Source organism: Melospiza melodia, chromosome 6 (assembly GCF_035770615.1).
Source record: "Melospiza melodia melodia isolate bMelMel2 chromosome 6, bMelMel2.pri, whole genome shotgun sequence".
Lineage (NCBI taxonomy): Eukaryota > Metazoa > Chordata > Aves > Passeriformes > Passerellidae > Melospiza > Melospiza melodia.
In genome coordinates this window covers 8,187,698-8,210,886 of record NC_086199.1, presented here as the reverse complement: position 1 = coordinate 8,210,886, position 23,189 = coordinate 8,187,698, and the positions used below count along the sequence as shown (strand labels likewise).

General features: G+C 39.7%; 1 protein-coding gene and 1 long non-coding RNA gene across 2 annotated transcripts in view; one reads left to right on the top strand and one right to left on the bottom strand.

The window, feature by feature from the left end:
• Positions 1–18,419, bottom strand: part of NUDT14 (nudix hydrolase 14) — a 60,180-nt gene extending 41,761 nt beyond the window's left edge. The window contains exon 1 of the mRNA XM_063159800.1: positions 18,258–18,419. Coding sequence (XP_063015870.1) covers positions 18,258–18,338 — 81 coding nt within the window. The 5' untranslated portion in view covers positions 18,339–18,419. The remainder of the gene's footprint in view (positions 1–18,257) is intronic.
• Positions 18,420–18,432: 13 nt separating this feature from the next.
• LOC134420082 (uncharacterized) lies at positions 18,433–20,234 on the top strand. The gene is made up of 2 exons (XR_010028242.1): positions 18,433–18,701; positions 18,815–20,234. It is a non-coding gene; the product is annotated as an uncharacterized LOC134420082 (long non-coding RNA).
• Positions 20,235–23,189: the final 2,955 nt, after the last annotated feature.

The window sequence follows — 23,189 nt, the reverse complement described above, 5'->3', positions numbered from 1 at the left end:
TGGTAGGAGTGTGTAATGAAACTGCAAACAGATGGTTATAGCAATAGAGTTTACTGTTCAAAGGTGCAATTTTTTCACACTTTGGGAGGTAAAGTAAACAATGGAGAATGCATTAATTTATTCAACTGTTAATGCAACACTGGGCCAAGCCACTTTGTTCATTTTATGTACATCAACTGCCAGAACAATTACAACTAAGATACCTGATGTGTAAGTAAACTTTCTCCTATAATCCTCTGGAAGTTTACTTTTCAGGTCACAGTTTGTTTTTTTGTGTGTACTTTTCAACAATGGAGTTGTTGCAGTTTACCTTGGCATTCAGCTATCATTAATATCACTTACCTTTGAATGAAATTTATAAAACATGAGAATTAAGCATATATAAGTACATTAAATACAATCAAATCTCCTTTCTCACCTTGTTTTTCTGTTTTTAATATACATCATTATCAGGAACAATTGCATGTACAGATCAAACACACTTTATTCCAAGGCAAATCCACAGCAGTGCATTGAAATCTATACTACAAAGAATAAGGACATTAAGAAACACAATATGCACAAAGGTCAAATTTATGACTTTTCTCACATCATTTTACTGCCAAGTCAGCATATAATTTAAGGTTATAAGTTGAGATACAGATGGGGATTTCCTAGTATTAAGTTAAATCCAATTCTGTACAAAGGAACCAACTACTAACTTCAGATTCCTCTCTCATTGTATACAACTGATAAAATTTAAAGTGAATATTCAACTGTTCTTTTGAATTAATTCCTTTTATATTATTGAATTTTGCTGCATGTATTTCTCCATTTTCACAACTGTGTTTTCCCTTTGAAGTTTGTAGCACACTTTCTTATTTTGCAGGGATAAAAGGAACATACGCCTTCCATATTTCCAAAATTACTCACACTATTTTTTCTAGAACACTATAGGAAAACATAAAACTTTTAACTTTGACTGGATGTAGATAAGAAAAATACTCCTAATAACAAAACAAGTTTTAACAGAGATAATGTAATTTGGAAACTGCATTCAGCTGATGTGACAGCAAAATTCTTTACTGTAAATAAGTGCTGTACTTTCAAACAGATGTATTACACATCTCACACTTGTACCCATACTTGCTGAAAACCTCCCCACCAAAGGACTTTTCTCTAATCTTTTACCAATATTTTTTCTGATATTGTTTAAGAAAAAATCTCACACAATTTGCAATAACTACAATAGCAGGCTGAGAAACAAAGGTCCAGGATGCACATCTGCTGGCTCCAGCTCAGAGAATAAACACCAGGGAAATACCTCAGCCAAAGGCTGCTGAGACCTCCTGGGTGTTCTGTGCCTCAGTACTTTTTCTGGAGTTTTCCTTATTTGTATAAATTATTGCAAATTCTTGCAGCTGGAAACAAACAAACAAACAAGCATGGCCTTTGTAGCTCAGTAATAAATTAATCTGGGGAACACAGACGTGGGTTCATAGCCCTACTTCAAATTTATAATAATTCATTAACAACTCCAAAATATGAGATTTACAAAAGCACTTTTTAGCATTCAATATCCTTCACCTTTAAGACCCTCACTAGAAAGATGGAAGAATTGAATTTAGACTTTACTGTGGACCACTGCAATTTCAGCCTAACGCCAGAACCCCCCAGTTGCATCTAAACATCTTTATTGAATAATGTAATTTCTGTGGTGGGACTTAGACTGCAATATTTGTCTCGGATCACAGAATTATTTCTGCTCTACTACCTAATGGAGTGTTAGGGAAATTAAGTGAGACCAACTCCTGAAAATTCCTTTGGAAAATGGCACTTAAACTCCTAAGTTAATATAGACAATATTTTCTAAACTTCTAAATTTTACTGAGATTCACATAAATATGAGAAAAATAAATTTTGCTTAATTATGTTGGGTTTTTTTAAGAGAGACCAAAAGAATTGAAAACATTTCCAGGAAACCTGTTTTCATCTTTTCTTGTCCACTGGCAGCTGCTCCTTTTGACGAGTTACCAAGATAAAGGGCCTGACTGAAATTTCAGACTCATGATATTTAATGACAGGCAGGGGCAATAATTCTGCACTCATCATAACATACCTAGATCAATCATGTCTGTCTGTTGTAGCTGTTTCAAGACAGAATGAAACTCAATATCAAGTACCCATTGCAAGTTCGAGACCCCACAGTGGATGAGAATTCTCACTGAATATTCTTGAGCTCCTTCCTGTACTCATCCTGTGCACTCATCAGTCAAAATAACCTTTCAGCCCCTTAGCAAGAGGATTCTCCAAATGCTGCACACAGGGCAAACACTGCTATGGCCCACAGCTCATGACTGCCTGGTCAGTTCTGGCACAGCACAGCCTCACGTAGGATCTCTGACTCAGAGAGGGATTCACCCCCCTGGCTTAGCTGGGATTTAGGGCTTTCACCTCATCCCTGCAGGCACAGCAGGCAGAAAAGCAAACACAAGTATAATAGGCAGAAGGAGTAAATGAATCTTAAAATCATCAGTCCCAAGGCAACCACTACGCCTACAAGCATAATTTCATCATCTTTGCTACCCTAGGTCATGACCCTCATCCAAGAGAGGAAGGAAAGAAACTGTCCTTTCATCATTAATTTTGCTATGTCATTCGGGAAAACAACACTGACAACACCATAAAACCACAGTTTAACTTGCCACTGGTACTTCAGCCAAAAGCTAATCACCACCATCAATTGTCTAATATTTCTCATTACCTCTTTAGTCATTCTAATAATTCATGGCAACTTATATAGGATCTGATTAAAATCTTTTCTGGCTGACAAAGAGCCAGCAGGAAAATAAAACTATCCCTCTTCTACCACAATACTGGGCCACTCCACATTTAAACAGATAACAAATCTGCATTCAAAAGCAATGCAGTTAATGAATGCTGCTCTAATTTAAAAAAAGAAAAAACAACAACTACTGACTGTGTCACCTGAAGCAGAATGTTAAGAAAAATCCTGTCCACAGACTGCTGTATCATTAAAACTGGATTAAGAAACTCTCCAAACAACACAGAAAACAATCCATCACGCATAACTGCCAAGTCACTTGGTTTTCCTAATGGACCTGATAAGTAATATCATGGATCACATGAGTATGATTTTAAAATGGTTCACAAATCTATTCATTTATATATATAACTTGCAAAGGACAAAATACTTCTGATGCAGCATTCAAATCAATGCAGAAAATGCAGCTCAATGAACTGTACACCTGGCCTTACACACCAGGCTGGCACCTGCCAACAAAGATCCAGCATTAACAAGCTTGACCAAGGTTAGTAGGCAGCACTTGGTACATTCTGAGCCTCAGCTTTGTTGGGAACAAAGCCAGGAGCAGCACTGCTGTGTCTCCATGGTGAGGAAGAGCAGGGGAGGACACATCCTATACAGCAAACCTCACAGGAACTCAAGGCTACCACTTCCCCTAAATATGTTCATAGACACAGTCCCAGGATTTTGAGCATGTCTCCTCAGCAGCACTGAATACTGTGAGCACATTAAAACTTTTTCTTGGCTGCTTCTGTTGGGTCCTTCAGGAGAACACCAAGAGACTTTAAGCCCTAAGACTTCATTCTGAGCATGCAATGGCACGAACTCAGCATATACAGAAGAGTCTAAATCTTAGACAAAGAATGAAGGTCACAAGTTCACCCCACAGGGTCAGCAGGGCTGGTCTGAGAATGAAAATCCAACATTCCCAACTACTACAGGCAATTCCACACCCTCCCTTGCAAGAGCAAGACACACTTTTCTCACTAAAACGTACACATAAAACACCACTGCAGAAAGTTGTTCTTCCTTTCATCCTCTCCTCAAGGCACAGCTGTTGGGTGTGGTTTATCATCCCACTTAGGGCAGGACTGGAAGGCCTGACACTGCTCTGTCCCATGGGCTGCAGAACAGGGTACAGACAGAGGGGAGGGAAAACACAATACCAACTGGCATTCATCTAGGTTTTTTCAGAAATACTTCAAAAGCAAATATCCTGACAATTTTTTTGTTTAATGAAATCGTTTCCCTGACTTTTTCAGCCGCTGGGTGTGATTAAATCCCTACTTTCCACCCCTCAACATAATTCTTACACTTAAATTTTAACATTCATATTATTACTTTAACAAATTAATCTTTCTCTATGGAGTGTCCCATAGTGCTCTAGGGAGGCTCATGTGTTCCCATGAGTCCTGTCAGATTTCTGCCAAGAGGTTTGAACTCCTAGACACATCAAAGAGAAAGTAAGGAGATAAAAAGAAAGAGGGTTCTCCACACTGATAGGTCAACCACCTCGCCTGGTCAAGAAATAAGGGTGGTTTACAGAAACAGTAAGGGAGACATTAGTGTTTCAGATTTGGTGGAACTATCCTGTAAAATACTACAGCAGTAATTTCCATACTAATGATTACTGATTGGTTTCACTGAACAGGAGGCCAATATTCACAGAGTGATTTGGACTGGCAGAGACCTTCAAGATCATCAATTTCCAGACCCTTTGCCATGGGCTGGGACACCTTCCACCAGACCAGGTTGCTCAAAGCACCATCCAGTCTGGCCTTGAACATTTTAGGGTTGGGGCATCCACCCACAACTTCCCTGGGCAACCTGTGCCAGTGCCTCACCACTCTCACAGCCAAGAGTTTCCTCCTAATGGAAAATCAAATCTATCTCCTTTCTGTTTAAGGCCAATCTCCCTTGTCCTATCACTACATGAAATAATCTCATACTGCTTTTAAATTTATCTGAACAGAACAAATCAGATGAGTTACAGATAAAATTTTAGGCTGTACAAACTGCAGTGCTATGGAAATGTCACTCTGAAGAGCAACACAGCTTTGCAAAGTAAGCCAGAAATTGCCTGTGTCCAATATTTTCAGGTGTCAGAAATGGTACAATGCTGAAAGCAGAGTGCTAAGTGCAGACACACATATGAAATTCTACAGCAGATTTGCCAAAAGATTTGATTTTTGAAAGCCAATTTTTCTTCTAATCCTGCTGCCTCAGAAGCTCAACAAGTTTAAGTGGCATAATGATAACCAAAATGAAGCCAATATGAAACTAAACAAAGTCAACAGTGATAGTTTATTTCAGCAGTTCTGGATAAGAATACATACAAAGCTATATAGTGTCTTAGCCTAAATTTTTAAAATTATTATTTATAATGTTATTGTCAATACATAAATGTACTGTTTGCCCCTATTTTTTCCCCATATTCCCCAGCTCAGTTTGTCAGAATATATAATTTCTGGTTAAAAACCACTGAACTGCTGCTACTCCAACAAGCTTACCTACTAAGTAAAAAAAAAGTTACTCAAATTGCTTTTGAATTTGCTTAAACCAGGACTGAATAGAAACAATGTAAGGGACAACCTGGCTTTATCAATGAGAAGAACTAAAATGCCATTTTATTCAGCAAGGTTGGAATTTCACAAAGTTACAAAAATTCATAATGGCGATCTTAATATCTGGCCAGACCCACTTATTGTATAGAATCTTTTTATGCAGTAAACCAGAATGCTATATCCATTCTAAGTTCACAAATAACCATTACAACTAATTAAAACATCATCTAAAAATGACAAATATCATTTCATAAACAAATATAATTTTCAAGAATCCTTAAAACAGTAACATCAAGTGATCAAATTCTATGTTAGGTGATTGGATAGTCAATATTCTTACTCCCTATTTAAATTATCTCGTACATCATGAAAATCTTACAGATTTCACTCAAATAATGTCATGGCTTTTGGTGAAACATACCATTTCTAAGCCTTAACATTTGCAGAAAATCCAGTAATTGCAGTCATCACATATTAGGCTCTTGGGAAAAATAATTTTCTGCATTTCATAGAATCAGATCTGGAGTCAGAATCATGCATAGATGTAACTGTTACACTCCAGAAGGAACTTGTGAATTAAAACTGGAATTACAACACTGAATATTTTTGAAATCTGAAGATGGATATTGTACCTTATCAGGTTGCTGAGGAATTATTCTAGTCTTTAAAAAGAATTGTTTGTATTTGCTTACTAAAAGTGCACCTTGATCATATGCAGCATGAGATCAGAAAAAGCATTTGGTTTAAAAAATGAGGCTCAGTCTCAGTGGAAATGCTGTTTTCAATGCACATCTTTTTTTTCTTCACTTTTTCATATTAGATCTACAACACAACAGTAAAAAATACACTATTTACTGATTGGGAGAACTGTGGAGAGAACTGTCAGTGGGGAGAGGAGAGGACAATAAGAGGGCAGGTTCCAGAAGAAATATGCAATTAGTAGAAGATATACAAATGCACTTTGCACACACTGAACACACAGAACAAATATTATGCACTGCAACATAAAGAAAAACAACTATTTCAGAACTAGATAAGAATTTGAAGCACTAGTTAATTAAAAATACGAGAAAAAGGCATCCCTTAAGACAGACAGAAAATTAAAAAGCACAGTAACGACCACCTACATATTTTTATGCTTTGGTACTTTTCCATCTATACATGATGAAAAAAACCGCAGCACTCATGGAAAAAAAAAATGTCTCGCAGATATAGAGAGGGTCATAAAAGCTATGGAAGAGATACTTAACACAGGTTCCTGAGCAGATGACAAGCCATTAAACTTTCACCTTTAGGTAGTTATGATGATCTGATGTCTCTTTTATGATATCAGCCATTTTTTTAATTAAATCTACAATGTGTTTAACAAGCAATTCTTCCATCAATCTTTGATGTGTTTTACTTATAAAGCAATGACAGTTTTCAGTTCAGACTCCTTAAAGTTCCAGAGAAACCATTTTCCACTCACTTGCTTTGAAAGCCATTAAAACAACTTGATGAAGAACAGCAGCAGGGGGCTAACAGAAGCCAAGGCTTAGGAACAATCTTTAGATTTTTCTCCTAAGACTTTCTCACAGACCCTCCTCACAAAGATCCTCAGGGCTTTTCATCCTCTCCTTCCTCCCCACCCCCTCCCAAAAATCAGTTCAAAGTGACAGATGCAACTAGCTCCGGATTCTGCTCTTTTCTTAATTTCACTTTTACCTCTCAATTTTGATAGAGTCAACTGAAATCTGTTCCCACAGAGGCATTCCTCTTATCATCTTCCCATTGGGAAAAAGAAATGCACAGAAAGATTCAAGTGACTTATGAACACTTTCTAATCTCTCACCCATTCTAACAGAGTGCACTACTAGTGAGACACATAACTGTTACTTAAATACTACTGGCATTCAGTAAATTGACTGAATTAGTGATTAATTGATTAGTGATTTATCTACAGTTCTATGTGTTACTGCAGGATTTCTGAAACTTGCATGACAGTTTTAATACATAACACTTTCAATATATAACAGTTTCAATACTGGAAATAAAGTAAAGAACTGTGCAAGCCAACTATAAATGGTCTTTTAAATGGGAATTGCCTGTAACAAATGGTAAATTCTTTGGTTGTAGTTTCATGCAAATGCAGAAATCCCAGTTTTATGGAAAATACACCTATTAGGACAGTACTTATGCTAATTAGAATCAATCGAGCAGATTTTTTTAATCTCTGTTTTGCTGTGCTCACCATAATTTTATTTCTTTGATTATGGCTGGCTGAAGGACAAATTTCACTGATTGCTAATTTTGTGGAACATCTGTAACTCCAAAGCTCTCCCAACTCTTCGGTTGCTGTATTCAAGTGATGTCACTGCAGTCAAGATACTGAGCATGGAAATTCTCAAATGTGAACAGCTATTTCCATGAAGCAGGGCTACGGACACATCAATCCCAGATTCTGTTTACAGTCCCTTGTTCTTTTACAAATGAGAGCTACAGTTACAGGACACATGGCTGGAGCAAACAGGGACTGAAGGAGGCCAGCCCCATGTCTCCTCAGCTGGAGGACAGGGGCAGCACATATGAGGGATTTGAGGTCAGGAAGGACAGATGGTGGGCATTCCCATTACAGCTAAGTCACCTCTTGTCCTTACAGCATTGAGCTTTGTATTTGCCAGTTGGTGACTCTCACAGTTTGTGTTTCTGCATTATTTTACCAAGCTTGTATTTGTAACTCAAACTGTGGGAATACATTGTGGAATAAATTTCTAGATGTCTTGTGAACAAATCTGATTGGTACTTTCTCAGAACATTAACAATTATACTTTCTGTTAGTCCTCCCTTCAGCTAAAGTAATACATTATTAAAATGTTAGTGTGAGATGTTTTTTAATGAGTTTTTCTTTACAGAAATTTAAAAGAAAAAATCTCATAAGAAATTCTAAGTCAGAAAACTGACATACAACCCTCTAAGAGAACATGCAAAAAGCTTCTGTTTGCTTTCTGACATAACTATACCATAAATATTGGAAAAGGATCCATCAAGAATATAAACTAAGGAAGTCCAAGAAGTAAAGAAACAATACCCTAAGGAACAGGAGGAGTTATGTATGATATTCTACAAGCATTCAATCACTTTACAGAATTGAAAAAATGTTAAGGCTGGAAGGACCTCACAAGATCACTCAGTACAAGTCTCTTAACAGTGGCAGGATCAAACATATGTTATGTGAGTGCTATGTAATACATGCCAGATACAGAATATGCTTCTAAGCATTATCCAGTCAGAGCCTCCATTCCAGGCTGTTCCATCATTCAAACTACTCCACCATTTGTGCAGTCTCATGACTAAAATAAACACTTTCAGTCCTAGATATGTAATAGCACTGTAAGATTGTTATGCTGGAAGTACACGACTTAGAGTTTATCGTGAACGCTCTTGCAGAATAATAACTTAATTTAAATTAGCATTAGCATTACTTCTCTATGTATTAATTTTCAAGACTGTTTGATTCTCTAGAGGGCTAAACTTTTCTTTTCCCATATTTTCTATTTCAAGATAAAGACCATCTCTCACCTTCAGGAGTTTAGCCTCATTTCCCTATAATGTATTCATCACCACTCAGCACATCTGTCCCAGCAAATCCCATTTCCTGTTCTATTCATGAGGCTCAGCAACCTGGAGCTTTAGTGATTGCCGCCACACTTTTCCCATGGCCTTCTCACCTCTCACCCCCCCACGCACCCCGCTCCCATTGTTTATCATCTGTTCTCCCCTGCTGCAAACTGCTGTCAGATGTTCACTTATCCCTAATCTTACTCACTGCCTTTGATATTCTTTCTAATCCAACAACCTGTCAACTGGGGCATCAGCCCATGTCCACACCAGCTGCTCTGTCACAGGCTGTAAGATTCCCTCTCTGCTCCAAGAGGTATTTAAAGGATTTTGACACAGCAACCTCAACGTGAAACAAATAATTAATGCTGTTTTGATCAGTGATCAGGGCTTTAGTGTGACATGAGCTGACCACTAAGAAAAACTGAGCTTTACTTTGTTTAAACTTTAGTGTTACTATATTAACAAGATTTTGATCAATGTCTGAAGGACGGTACCAGAAAGCAAAGTTCTTTAACTCTGGTTAAAAATTATGAAGAATAATTAATCTGAGTGCAAGTCAGAGGGGCAGATAACATTATATGCCTGCTGTGTAAAACATGCTCATTTATGCAGTATCAAGTTGTATAGAGTTTTCAAAGCATGGGAGCTGACCTTTTATGAGTTACAGCTGAAAATACAAATGTATTTTAAATACTGCAGCAGTTGAGATAAAATTATTTGAAATACATTTGTTTTCAGAAATAGAGTAGGATAGTTTCATCCCCTATGAACATCAAACAATGACATTTGAAAGAATATTGCCATTTACAGAAAATCTAATTTCCACAATATTCAGATTTGCTATAAACATTTAAAATTTTACAGTGTTCATCTGCTTTAAAACATACCAAATACACATAATGTCATAGCTGAGGTTGTGATGCAGATGACAGATTTTTTGTATGAGGAAAAGTTTCTACTAGTTAAGCAAACACATGGATTTTGGTCCAAACTGAAAAACAAATACAGCGTTTATTTGTTGGAAGAACATGAGCACTATTTTATTTCTCAGATCTATCTGCAATTGCTACAAAAGAGATGGTACTAAATAAGACAAAAAAGTCTACTTTATACCCTACAGTAGCTGTATTTCACACAGTAAAGTATAATAAAACTTCAGTGATGAATTTTACAACATAGTTCATTCACTTAGAACTAAACCACTTTTATTCCTAGGGCTTGTCTATACCAGGACATCAAGAAAATGAATGTGAAGTAAGTACCTTGATGAACTTGAATTCTGCTACTTAAACTCCATTAAACCCCTGTGTGGACACAGTCATCCAGTTCAGTTTACTGCACCCTTAGGGCACACACTGGAAAGTTAACATGGATTAAGGTAGGGTATGAATTCAAAGTGCAATCGCACTTTGAAAATGGTTTAACGTAAACAGAACCAGACTCTTTGTTGTAGAATGAGACATGGAGTTAATCAGGAAAGTCCTGTGCAGACAAGTCCTTGCACATGAGGCTACTGGAGTGGTACTGCCAGAGCTGATGGTTTTCAACTTCTCCATTTCAGATCTGGAAACATCTTCCAGGGAAGCTGTAGCACATTAAGCCTGCTAATAATTGATCTGCTTTTCTCAGCTGCCTCATGTGGATGGATGACCTGCAAGTATTGCAATGGCCCTCAGTGAGCAGCACATCAGAAATTGAGAAGTAAAGCTCAGGCTCACTACAACTTCTGTACCTCCTCCTACACTCAGCCTTAACTTCACAGTTACTGTGCAGTAACCCAAGTAGTCTGACGGCATTAAATGAGATTTTACTGATCGTTTCTGTAAGTGCAGACACATTTCAGCTACAAAAGGTGCTCAACAAGGCCTTATTCTTTCCATTATGTGACATTTGCTGTCACAAGTGTGTTAAATTGTAGTATGACTGACCTAAAAATACGAAGTTTTGTCACTGTCAACTATTTTTCATGCATTTACTTCAAAGCTTACAGTCACTTGTCAAAGCATGCTGGATAAAGAAATTAAGACTAACATGACATAATTTCACTGAAACAAAAACACTTGTTTCAGAACACTAGTGTTCTTTTCAACTACTGCTCTTATTAACTAATGCTTCTCATTTCCCCTTCAGTAATTAATAAATGTGTTATACAAAAATAACTTGTACAAATTTTCAGAGTTGAATTCAAAGCATATGGCAGAGTCAGAAGCAGACATGCCTAGATTCCTGAGTTCCTTTCCTTAAATCTGTGTTCTAATTGCAGAGAACACCATTTCCCTCAAAGGAACCCTCAGTATTCAACTCCCTAATGCTGTCTTTGCAAAATCTTTTCTTTCACACATATGAAAGAATTATACTGCACCTCAACCACATTCACTGTTAACACAGCAGCAGTCAGATCAAAAATCAGTGTCATCCAAGATTTACCTCTGACAGAAGCCAAGATGCCCAAGTAAGAATATATTGTTAAAACACTCTCAGACTCCTGCAATTTGCAGCTCAGGGACTCCCTGAGCTGGAAGCAGTATGTTTCCATTTAAGATTAATACTCAACACTGACATAACAGACTTGACAAGCTGAAGAAAATGAGACAAACTTCACAGGGAAAAAATGGCATCTCCTTTCACTGCACTACTGCTTTAAAAAAATGAACTGCAAATAAATGTGTAACTTGGTAACATATTTCCTACTACTGGAACCTTTTGAAGATTCAACAGAAGACTTACTTGTTTGAACAGGTAACTTAAAAATCTGTTTACTCCCTCAACAGCATAATTTTTAACTGTCAAAACAGAAAAGAATGTTTTATGTTTATAAAAAAGCAGACGGAAGTTCCAGAGAATATTTCAGGCAGCTGGGCACATTTATGTTGCTATTACCATATACAAAAATTCCTAAATGCAAAATAAGATTGTTAATATTATTGTTACACTGCCCTGCTTTGCTTTTTCATCTTCAAAGTTTTCATGGCATTAATGATACAGGGCTCACTTCTTTCTCCATGCATACACATATTCTAATCTTGATGACATCTCCAAGACAGTTAAAATTGTAAGGCACAGTGGTTGCTCATGGTCACAAAAGAAAGCAGTAGCAAACTCAGATTAGAAGAAATTCTTTCTTCACTGATGAACTGCTCATGAAGCACATTTTCTACCCATTACAAAGTTCATGAGGTGTTAAAAATCTACAGCAGCCTTGAAAATTGCTTTAGAACTACTCAAAACTCAAAGACATAATAATTTAATTCCCTTAACAGTGAATGAAAAACATCAAGCATTAAAATGAACTCGAAGGGAGAATTTTTTCTTGTTTAACTTTAAAATAAATTATTCTAAGGATTAAATCAATAGAAGAAATGTGATGTTAAGGCACTGACCTACTCTGAAGTGTGGAAGGAATGTGAAGCTCAGAAAAGAGCAAATAGTTCCAATTTACCATAACTGACTGCATGGTTCAGTCGATATGCATGGAGTTTTTGAGGTTTATCCCACCCACAGCATTGAAACAGATGCCCATTCACCATTCCACAGATCCAAAACACAAACTCACTCACAAACACACTGGGAAAATTACTGACAGTCGGTTCTAGTCTGGTGGCAAACTTCTAAAAGTTCTGGGCAGAAGGCACGTATATGTTTATAGAATGCAAGGAAACAGTGGCAAGAGCTCCCCTGCCAGAACAACTTTCAAAAACAAAGGTATATGAGTTTGGGAGAGATCCACAAAGGCTTTGATATGTGAGCTCTGGACAAAAGTTTCTGTAAGAGCTCAAGGTATTATTCCAGCAGCTAGATGCTTCCCCCCAGCTGATGGATGCTGTGCCTCCCCTTTGAAGGGAGCTGTCCCTAGCACAGAGGTCACCAAAAAGAATATGCAAAGGCAATTCACTCAGTTCTGCGTAAAGCTCAGTGATTTGGCTTAAAGGGCTGATGGCAGTGGGTTTGAATTGGAACAACAGAGCAAGACCTGCAGCAAAGGCACCTTCTGCTGATTCCCAGGGGTAAGAACCATTAGCACAGAGAAAACTTGAATGCAGTAACTTCTTAAATTGCTACAGCAAGATCCACCATAGCTCTGTCAAATCCCTGTGTAAGGGTCCAAATCCAACAGGCAGAACCACTGAAATCTCTCCCTGCTCTGGCGCTGATTAAGATTTCATTGTACCCAAATCCCATTTGGAATCTGGATACTTAATGCTGCTCAAGTCATAACTACTCTCCTTAACTGTTGACAACGTTGACTTCATGACTTGGAGTCTCAGCAGAGTTCTTAAACTTGGGTTTGGGGGTTTTTTTCATTTTGGGGTTTGCTTTTTGTTTTGGTTTTTTTGGGGGGATTTTTTTTTTAATCTAATATATAGGCTAGTGCCTGGCTAGCATACACAAAAGAGAGCTGAAGATTTACACACAAATGTGTTTCCCAGCAGTGAGCACACTCTCCTGTGATGTGGGAAGCAATATTAATTGAAGTGAGATCTTGCAGCCTGACTCTACCACATCCCAGGGAAATGCCCTAGCCCTTGGGCATTGAGTTAATCTCTCATTAGCCATCCCTCTGGTCTCTTGAATAAATTATTTATGAAAAGCAGAAAAACTTCAATAGGAAAAAGTGAAAAGAGATTTACCATGGAGTTCCTGGTAAAGAAGCCAATTCTTCAGGAGGTGATGTATGTTTAAAAAAAAGCCAATTTAGATAACAAATCAATTTGCACTTAGGGGGCAAGCACACATTAGAGCTAGACAGATGCTCTCCTCTATGTGAGAAAAATGAATTCTCTCACTACCAAGCAGAACCAGAATATATAGGAACACAAGGTTCCTACTGACAAAATGAAGAAAATATTCCTCAGGCTAAGAGAGGTACCTTGTCCATCTCTCAAACCCAGGCCACATCACTTCAAACATGGTTGATTTGACTAAGGGCCCCACCTAGAGCAGGGCTGACAGCTGAAAATCCCAAACAGAAGCTGAGGTCCCTTTTGAAATTCTGTCAGATACCCATTTTGAAGAATATAATCTTAATTTGTACTTTACCCCTCCATATTGGCCCTCACAGAAATCTGACTGCAGTTTGCTGAATTCCACTATTCCTTGGCTGGACTTCCATTTCTACCTCTACACTACACAAAGACAGAACTAATAATTTAAATGAGTCACTGGTACAGTGACTTGTCCAGCAAGCCAGGCTATTCTCCACAGCTTGGATGTCCAACATGAAGCTGCAGGGTGCCTCAATCTGCAAGGGTTGAAACCTGGAAGTCTTTCAGAAGGGTTTACAACTACTTTTGTGCTCTACAGGAAAAATTCAGAGCTCATTGCTTTCAATTAAAATACAGAAGGAGAGGATGATGAAACACCTCATATGAAAAGATATGAGAAGAACAGAATCCACCATGGGCATAAATTGCTGTATGGTTTTCTACCATTCCTACTTCACGAACTTCCATGATTTCTTAAAATCCTCACTTCAGTGAAACAGCCAGAAAAGGACATTTTTCTCATAGACTTCTGGAAGAGTATTTCTATATGTAACCAAATGCAGTTTAAAGGATGACTCAACCTCTTACAACACAGGGGAACTTGGGACTCAAGCAAAACCCACAAGGACAGTGCTGTGGTTTTTTCTAACACGACAGTAATTGCCTGACTGGATTTGATGTAAACACAACTCTGTCCTTGTGTTTGTCCACAGTTTCCAGTCTGAGCATCCATATGTCCAAGGAAATACTCAGCTGGCCAAGACATCAATGCAATCCATGGGCCTGCAACTGTAAATGTGTAAAACGCCTCTGAGAGCAGGTAGACTGATCTGACTCTGTGGCTCCACTCTTCACCAGTTCAGATGTGTAACCTGTGTGGATTTACAAAAGTATTTCCAGAATCACACAATATTCTGAGTTGGGAGGGACTCACGAGATCACTGACCCAACTCTTGAGTGAATGGCCCCTACAGGGACTGAGCCTTTGACCTTGGTGTTATTAGCACCATGCTCTGACCAACTGAGCTGATTAATTCAGCATTTTGTTTAGATTTCAGCCCCCAAATGAATCCTCTTCTGGTGTCTTACAGATTTTGAGTGGTCTGTAAAGCTTTGAGAACAACAGTGGTTTACAACTCAGTGGGGTGCAGGTTGAGTGGATAAAATCAGACTAGCAGGGTATCTTGAAATATAAATCTAAATTCATCTTTAAAATAATAAAAATTATGTTTATTTTAAAGACCTTGCTATATTAGATATAGTAACAGGACTCAAATTATCTCCATACAAGTAGCATAATTTTGATATGAAATGTCTAGAAATCAATGCTGTTACTTAAGCTTTCATGAATGCTTAGAAATAATCTTAAAATCCTACACTATATGTAAAAATTCTTTTAATTTCCTATTTGTACAGAAAAGCAGTAGTTGTGAAAGAAAACAAATTAATAAAAAAAACTCTCACTCTCTATATGTCCTTGGACAGAAGATTTATGTTAAATATCAATGCCTGTTTTATGAATAAAGCTTTTTGAAAATAGATTTAAAATTCTCAGTCTTCAAGGCCCCAATTCTCCTTCATTAATATCATGTGAACACCAAAAAACGCATCAATGACTCTTTTTCAGACCTACAATGAATTATAGGGGATGTGTCATAGCTTCACAAAATGTACCTATAAGACCACCCCAAGCCTTCCAACTACATCATAATTCCACATATTGCATAATTTAAGCATCCAAATTAGTTTCAGTTTTCACAGTGCAAAAATGTGCCATTGTTCAAAAGTTTTACCCATTAGATTATTCTGTTATCCAGAAAGACTTTTTTATTAGATTTGGGTCAAGTTCAGCGAGCAAGTGCAGGGAATTCATGGATGGGGGAAATTAATGTTACTTAGGAACAATTAGGAGCTGGGAAGAAGAAAAGTTTCTTTTCTTTTTCCAGATAGTGAATTAAAATAGTTGGGCAAGGAAAGACCTACTCAGTATAAAAGCATTAAGATCAAGGGCTATATTTTGGAAACAATTGTCAGTTTTAGAGGAGTGGTGGAATTTTCAAAATTCTTAAGCACAACAGGCATTTAACTCCCTTGGATTTCAGACACTTGACTGTTTAATGGGGTTTCGAGCAGACCTAAATGCTTTTGAAACAATTAGTCAAATGAGTGAAAATATTTAGTATTTCCTCTGGTCAGTAAGTCAGTTTTTAAATGCAAAATGGGTTTCAATAAACCTAGGGCCTGTTTCTCAGGTCAGGTACAGACAGTGGTGCTCACACTGAGCTCATGCTCTCCGTGGGCTGGAGCCAAGCCAGCCTCTGCACACATGCCATAGAAACTACATTTTCAACTTCATTTCAAGACAGTGCTGCAGCCAAGAGAAACAATCTCTCTCCAGGCCCCAAACACTCATCCCTAACTACCACATTACCACCTCCCCTCTGCCAGCATAATGAACTGAATCACTGATCTTGTCTAGCTTAAAACTGACTTCTATTTTTTGGCTAGATTAGGTTTTACCCTGGTCCAGCTCACTCAGCTGCTGCACAGACACTTGTGCAAGGAGAGGAAGTAGCAAGAAGGGCAAGTCTGCTTCATTTAGGGGCAATGCTGATCTCTGTCAATTCACAGCACATGACCAAACATATCCTTATTTCTTCTTTACAATACTCATCACATCTAAGGCACATCCATTCAATTAAATGTAATTTTGCAATACTGTTTCAAACATTTTAATTAAATCTCGTTTTTCATGTAAATAGAGCATGACTCAGAAGTGAAAATTAATTTAAGTAGTAAGACCCATCACTTGTAAGCTAAGCCAGCAAAAATTCAGAATGTGAAAGAATGTTTTTCAGGTTTACTGTGACAGTGTTCACAGGGGTCTCAGGATGAGGGAAGAGACGAGGATCTGGCTCCATGTTTCAGAAGGTTTGATTTATTATTTTATTATATATATTACAATAAAACTACACTAAAAGAATAGAAGAAAGGATTTCATCAGAAGGCTAGCTAAGAATAGAAAAAGAAGGAATGATAACAAAAACTTTTGTCTCAGACAGAGTCGGAGCCAGCTGACTGTGACTGGCCATTAATTAGAAACAACCACATGAAACCAATCACAGATGCACCTGTTGCATTCCACTGCAGCAGATAATCATTGTTTACATTTTGTTCCTGAGGCCTCTCAGCTTCTCAGGAAAAAAAATCCTAAGGAAATGATTTTTCACAAAAGATGTCCGTGACAGTTTATTTCTGATACCTAAAAAGACATCTCAGCATAAAGCTCTCAGCTGTTCATGAATCAAAATAGTTTATTTATCCCAATCAATGAGAAGAGAGCTTCTTTAGGAAAATCATGTATAAAATGCATTTTTAAAAATGTTAAAAATCAGCTCATCTGCTTTGATGAAACCTATTTGAACCCTTGCTTTTAAATTTCTGTGGTTTATCTCACTGTTGGACTCAATACTTTCCTCTTCTGCCTTTCCAATTGATGTGTTTAGAAGCTGATGTGTTTAGAAGCGAAGCAAAGAAGAAATGAGAGATGTGTTTTCCACCATCCATTTCTAGGTCTGTCTAAACTCTCCTTCCTTTCCCCTTCCACCACTCTGTCTGGATAAAAGCTCACCCTGGGAGCAGCCACCAAGCAGGCCCAAGGAAAGCACCCGAGGACCATGCAATGCTTTGTGCTGTGACAAGTGACTTTCCTTTCAAAGTTCTCATTCCTGCCGCTGCTGGAAGCACCAGCTCTCAGTGATCCTCGGTGAAAGGTGACTCATGTTGATACAAACATGATACGGGACAGGATTTCCTTCCCCACTTCCCACCTGCGGGCATTGAGGTGATTCACGGAATCACAGAATAGTCAGGGTGGAAAGGGACCTCTGGAAATCAGCTAATCCAAACCCCTCTCATGGCAGGGTCACCTGGAGCAGGTGAGACAGGAATGAGTCCAGCTGGGTTTGGAATGTCTCCAGAGAGGTGAACCCGAACACCAGCACGGGGTGAAAGTCACAGTGAAAGTGACAGTGAAAGTGACAGTGAAAGTGACAGCCCCGCGCGGGCGGAGGGCACAGGGGACACCCTTGGGGACGCAGGAACCGCTGCCACCCCAAGGCAGTGACCCCACGGTCTGTCCTCCTCGAACCCCACCTCAGGGCAGGCCGAGGGAGCGCCGGGGACAGCGCGGCCGCCCCGGGGGTGCCATGAGGTGGCAGCGGCGCTGCTCCAAAATGGCGCAGGCGGGGGCTGAGGGGCCCTGCCGGGACGGGGCACGGCGGGCGGGCTGGCGGCGCCACTCACCTGCCGGTAAGAGAGGCGGAAAGGCCGCAGGTAGAGGGAGGAGGTGCAGGGCTGGACCGCCAGCTCCTCGATGGCCTCCATCCCTGCCGCGGGGGCAGCGGCAGCGGCGGGAGAGGAGGAGGACGAGGAGGAAGGGGAGAGGCGCGCGCAGCCGCCGGCGGACGGGCCGGGAGCGGCACCGGAGCTGACGGACGCGGCCGCGGCGCTCTGCGGCCTCTGCCCTCAGAGCGAGCCGGAATCACGGAATGCTGAATTTCACCCCCCCAAACCGGGACACAGGAGCCTCGCCGCCTTTATTCACAGAATCACCACGGTTGGAAGACATCTTTAAGATCATCCGGTTCAAGCGTCCGCCTAGCACTGCCCCTGTAACCCTCACTAAACCACGTAGCTCGATGCCAGATCCAGACACCTCTTGAACTGGTGACTCCACCATCTCCCTGGGTAGCCCTTTGCAATGTCCGGCCATTATAACAATGAAAAATATGTTTCTGCTGTCTATTCTGAATGTCTTCTCTTTTAGCTTAAGGCCATTTTTTCTTTTTCTCTCACTGCAGGCACGGAAGAAGAGACCGGCCCGCACCCACCGCACTACAACCTCTGGTCACGGAGTAAAATTGTTCTCGAGAAACACCTATTGAACCTATTCACCATCCTGTTTTCTCTGGAACTTGGCGGATTTTCTCAGAGGGTCACTTATTCCCACACTTTACACCAAAATTTATAGGGTATGCCGGCATTGAACTGACACCTGCCCCTCTCCTCCAAAGCCTTGATGCGATGTACGTGCTCCCAGGTTATCCCATTCCGGGACACCAGCGGCTTTGCAGATGAGCACCTTGCTGATAAAAGCACAGTCCCTTCTGCCTGCCTGCTTGTGTGCTGCTTTCCTGCCAAATGGAGATTGTATGAGTGGTGTGGAAAATTCAGGTACAAATACAGATTCGTGGATAACCTGCGATCCATCACTTGATGCATCTCCAGTTTTCCTTTTCAGTCAGCTTCCAGTACTGGCCATGCACCCAGCCCATGGCAGAAAAATAAAAGCAGCTTGGTTAGACTCCCCTGGCTATTTTCAAGTTATAAAACAGTTATCCCCTCTCCTTTTATGTCATTATTTTTTAAACAAAACACTTCTAGATTTAACAATTTCCTGGTATTTGTAGACATTTTATCACAGTTATGCAACATTAGGTTACATTACTCTGGGTGCTTTAATACTCCTAATAATTTTTTTCCAGGTTCATGAGCAGCGGAGCTCACAATTTTTGGTGGTTGTTATCTCTCTGATTTGTGATCACTTTCCATGCAGATGTGCCTATGTACAACAATTTAGGTGCCATATAAATAAAAATATTTTGTCAATATATTGGCCACACTGAGAAAAATCTGAAGTTTCTCATATCTTTTTTTCTATTTTTGTCTTCCTCTGTATTTCCACTGCATCACTAAGAAAGTTTATTGTCTTGTCATGTGGTAGTAAGAATTTCAGCAGTCTATCTAAAAGGAACAGATCCAGCAATTACAAAACTCACTAAGAAGTAAATGAGGCAACACTTACATTGCAGAATGCTTACCATCAGTTCTGATAATGCAAGTGGCAAAAAAAATGCTTGGTGGGGCTGAAAAGTGTGGTTTTAAAAGTATGTTTGCAAAGCTATCATAAAAAAATAGGCAAGGAAATGTATTTTATTAGCTGACTTCAAAAATATTTGTGTAACTCTGTTTGCATCACTGTATATGTCTACATATTTCTGTTTTTTTCAGAATGATCTCAAGGTCATTCAGAGCTCCTGGGAACTTAAGCTATATTTTTCTAGTAAGTTATTTCAGTCTTCCAAGTCCAATTTAAGTATAAACACAGTTTCCATGCACAGCAGGTTTACAGTATCTCTGTTTGCTTATGTTAAAAGTTACCGGCTACCCAGGTCGGTTCAGCCAGTCAGATTGCCCTCTTCAATAAACATTCTGACACCACTCTCAGGTTTTGAGTGTGTGTGTGTTTTGGGGAACGTGTCACACTGTGTGATGGATTGCTTATTCCATTCCTAGGCTGAGGTGGGAAGCTTTTGGGTTGTGATGTGTCACAGACCTGATCCCATTAATGTACCTGGAGCAGTTGAGCACAGTGTCACAGGAAAATGCATTTTGGGATGCTCTGGTGTTGCAGTTGCAATGGAAAGCTGTCAGTTCCTTTGTTGGAAAATCTTCTTTGTGAGTATGCCAGCTGAATTGAGGATTTAACAGGCTGAGATTGAGGAGTTGCCTTAATGTTCCTGTTTTACAGGTGAAATCTGAGCAAGAAAATAAATAGGAAAAATATGTTCTGATAGAGGGACTAATCATTCAGCACCTGGACCTGAATTTCATTACAGTTCTTTATTAAGGCTTAGATAGCCTCTGCAGCAAGTGGTTTTGCATTTGCTAGTGCAGGAACAATCCCAAAAAGGAAATTTCTCTCAGCTACCATTTATTCAGAGGGCCAATAACAAAGGGGAACAGCTTACTTTTGTATGGGTGAGACACACTCCTGCTTTCCTGTTCCCTTTCACTGCTTTTGTGGCTGACTGGCACAGTGACACCAGCCTGGCTGAAGGTGCCCTGAGTTCACAGCAAGGGTTAGAAGATGATGCAGTGCAGAGAGGCTGCTCAGCCCCTCAGCTCAGGGGCCAGGAGAGCTCCTTTCCCACTGGGTTCCAAAGGACGTGGTGTGTTTGCTCAGTAAACTGCCCCAGCTACTTTGTTGTGTATTTCTTGACATCCCTGTGTGCTTGATCCTTTTTAAAGCAGAAATACTAGCAGTGGTATGTGTCCAGAAACTTGGGAAAACAGACATCCATAATTCCAAAGTGTTTAAGGACTGTGTTCATGCCCGTTACCTTCAATGAGATATTTCCAATATTTAAGTCCATGTTTAACTGCTTGCAGAATCTTTTGAGTTTGAGTAGCATTATTCTAGTATAATTTACATTTCTACAGTCCTGTTCCAAGTTCATCAGTTCCCAAACTTCTTACACCCTGGATTACTCTTGGCTGTCACAATCTCTTTGCAGGGCACTGTCCAGGTTTATCATTGCACTTCTAATCAAAACCACTACCTCTGATGTCCTTCCACAAACCAAATGCCTTATGCCATCACATCTTTCTTGCCAAATATGACTGTTAATTTGACTTCCAGAAAACCAAGAATGTGTCAGAATGACAGGTTGCCTTTCACTACATTAAATACCTTCCTTTTTCTGCCTTAACAGTGGCTTCTGGATTGTTTTCTTGTTATTAAAAAAAAAAAAAGCAAACAAACAATAAAACACAGATACTAAGTTGTGAATGCTGTCATGGGTAGTTTGCTCATGGGTTCTTCAATCTCCTGGAGCTGCTGGTCTCCTGCTGTAAATTACTAAAATCCAGATGTTTGTCCCTAGGCTGTATTAGCTGAGAATGGTTTGTGTAACAGTGTGATAAACAGCCCAATGAAGAAAAGCAGAAAGTGTGAATAAAAATTTGTGTCTTTCCTGGAAAGGAGAGTATATCAGAAAGGGAAAAAAAGAGAAGTGTCCTGTTTGGAGTAGAGTCTTAAGGGAAGATTCACTGGCATTTCTTACAAAAAATGAAATGTCAACATCAGTGTTAAAAAGGAATTCTTTCTGCAGAGTAAAGTTCTTTGTTTAACAGACTTCTCTTTCCTTCAAAGCAGCGTTTGCTCTGGGTTACTTCGTGAGTAACTTTTATTACCAGCAAAGTACCCAAACATTTTTTTTTTTTGGTTGCTCTTTTAAAAAATCCCCTTGAGCTTGGAGTTTCTGCCGGCACAGTCCTTTCCTTCCCCTTGCAGCCCGCGGTCCTTGGGCAGGCACTCTGCAGAGGGTCAGGTTGCATCCTCATTAGCAGTTTGTTTTATTGCTGTTTGCTTTGGGACACAACCGGGAATGTTTCCGTCTGCTCGCCTGGCCCCGGCAGCCAAGCACACCTCTCACCTCGGCCCAGGCTTCCAGAGAGAGGACACCCAGGAATGTCCCTTCCCTCTTCCCACCGGAGCTTAGCGAGGTGCCTGAGCTGTTGGGTTCGCTCGTGCAGAGTTAGGGAACACATTTTCCATAGTGATTTTTGTCTGTGTACGTGTCTGTGTGTACTTTTAATCTCTGTCAATCCCTGCCAGGCTCACTTTGTTCTTTGACATGCCGTGGCTCATGAACAAAAAATCATCAGGTCTTGAGCCTTTCATCTCCAGAGGACTCCTTAATGTATTGCAGAGTATCATTACTTTTGATATTTGTGAGTACAGCTGTTACTAAGATACTACAAGTATGAAAGCCTCAACAACTAGAGATGTGATGACTTGCACTTCTCAAATTCCATTTTTAAAAAAATATTTCTAACCCTCATGGTTGCAGGGGAAAATGGGAAATGCAAATGATGGAAATGAAAATAATGGCAAACTTAAGGGTTTGTGAGCTGTTAAGTGGAGATGATGCCACATGTTTGGTAGAAGGGCGTTGCTGTAGGGGTGACAAATAACCTGGATCCCCAGCTCTGGGCAGAAGCAGAGGCTGCTGAATCCAAGAGGCACTGGATCCAGCTGTGTGCCCACACCAGCCCTATCCAGCTGGGATGCTGTCAAAGCCATTGTCTTCTGCCTAGAAACTGCTCCCAGAACAACTTCTTCTGCCTCAGCTCCCTGGGCCACACGCAGTTTTTGTTAAGGTCATATAGGGGTATTAGGAGAGTAGAACACCTTTGCTGTGCAGGTGTAGTGAGAAGGATGGATGAAAGTGTCCCAAATGAAGTCTATTTTGTAAACTCGTGTTGGGAATCCTTATGGTTGACAGCATGAAATTGTATCCTCTTCATGTGGGCCGTCCTTGCATCGCCACAGAGATGTTAGTTTTGAGTGCTTTTCTGGGGATCAGATGCATGTTCTTTCTGTAATGAAGT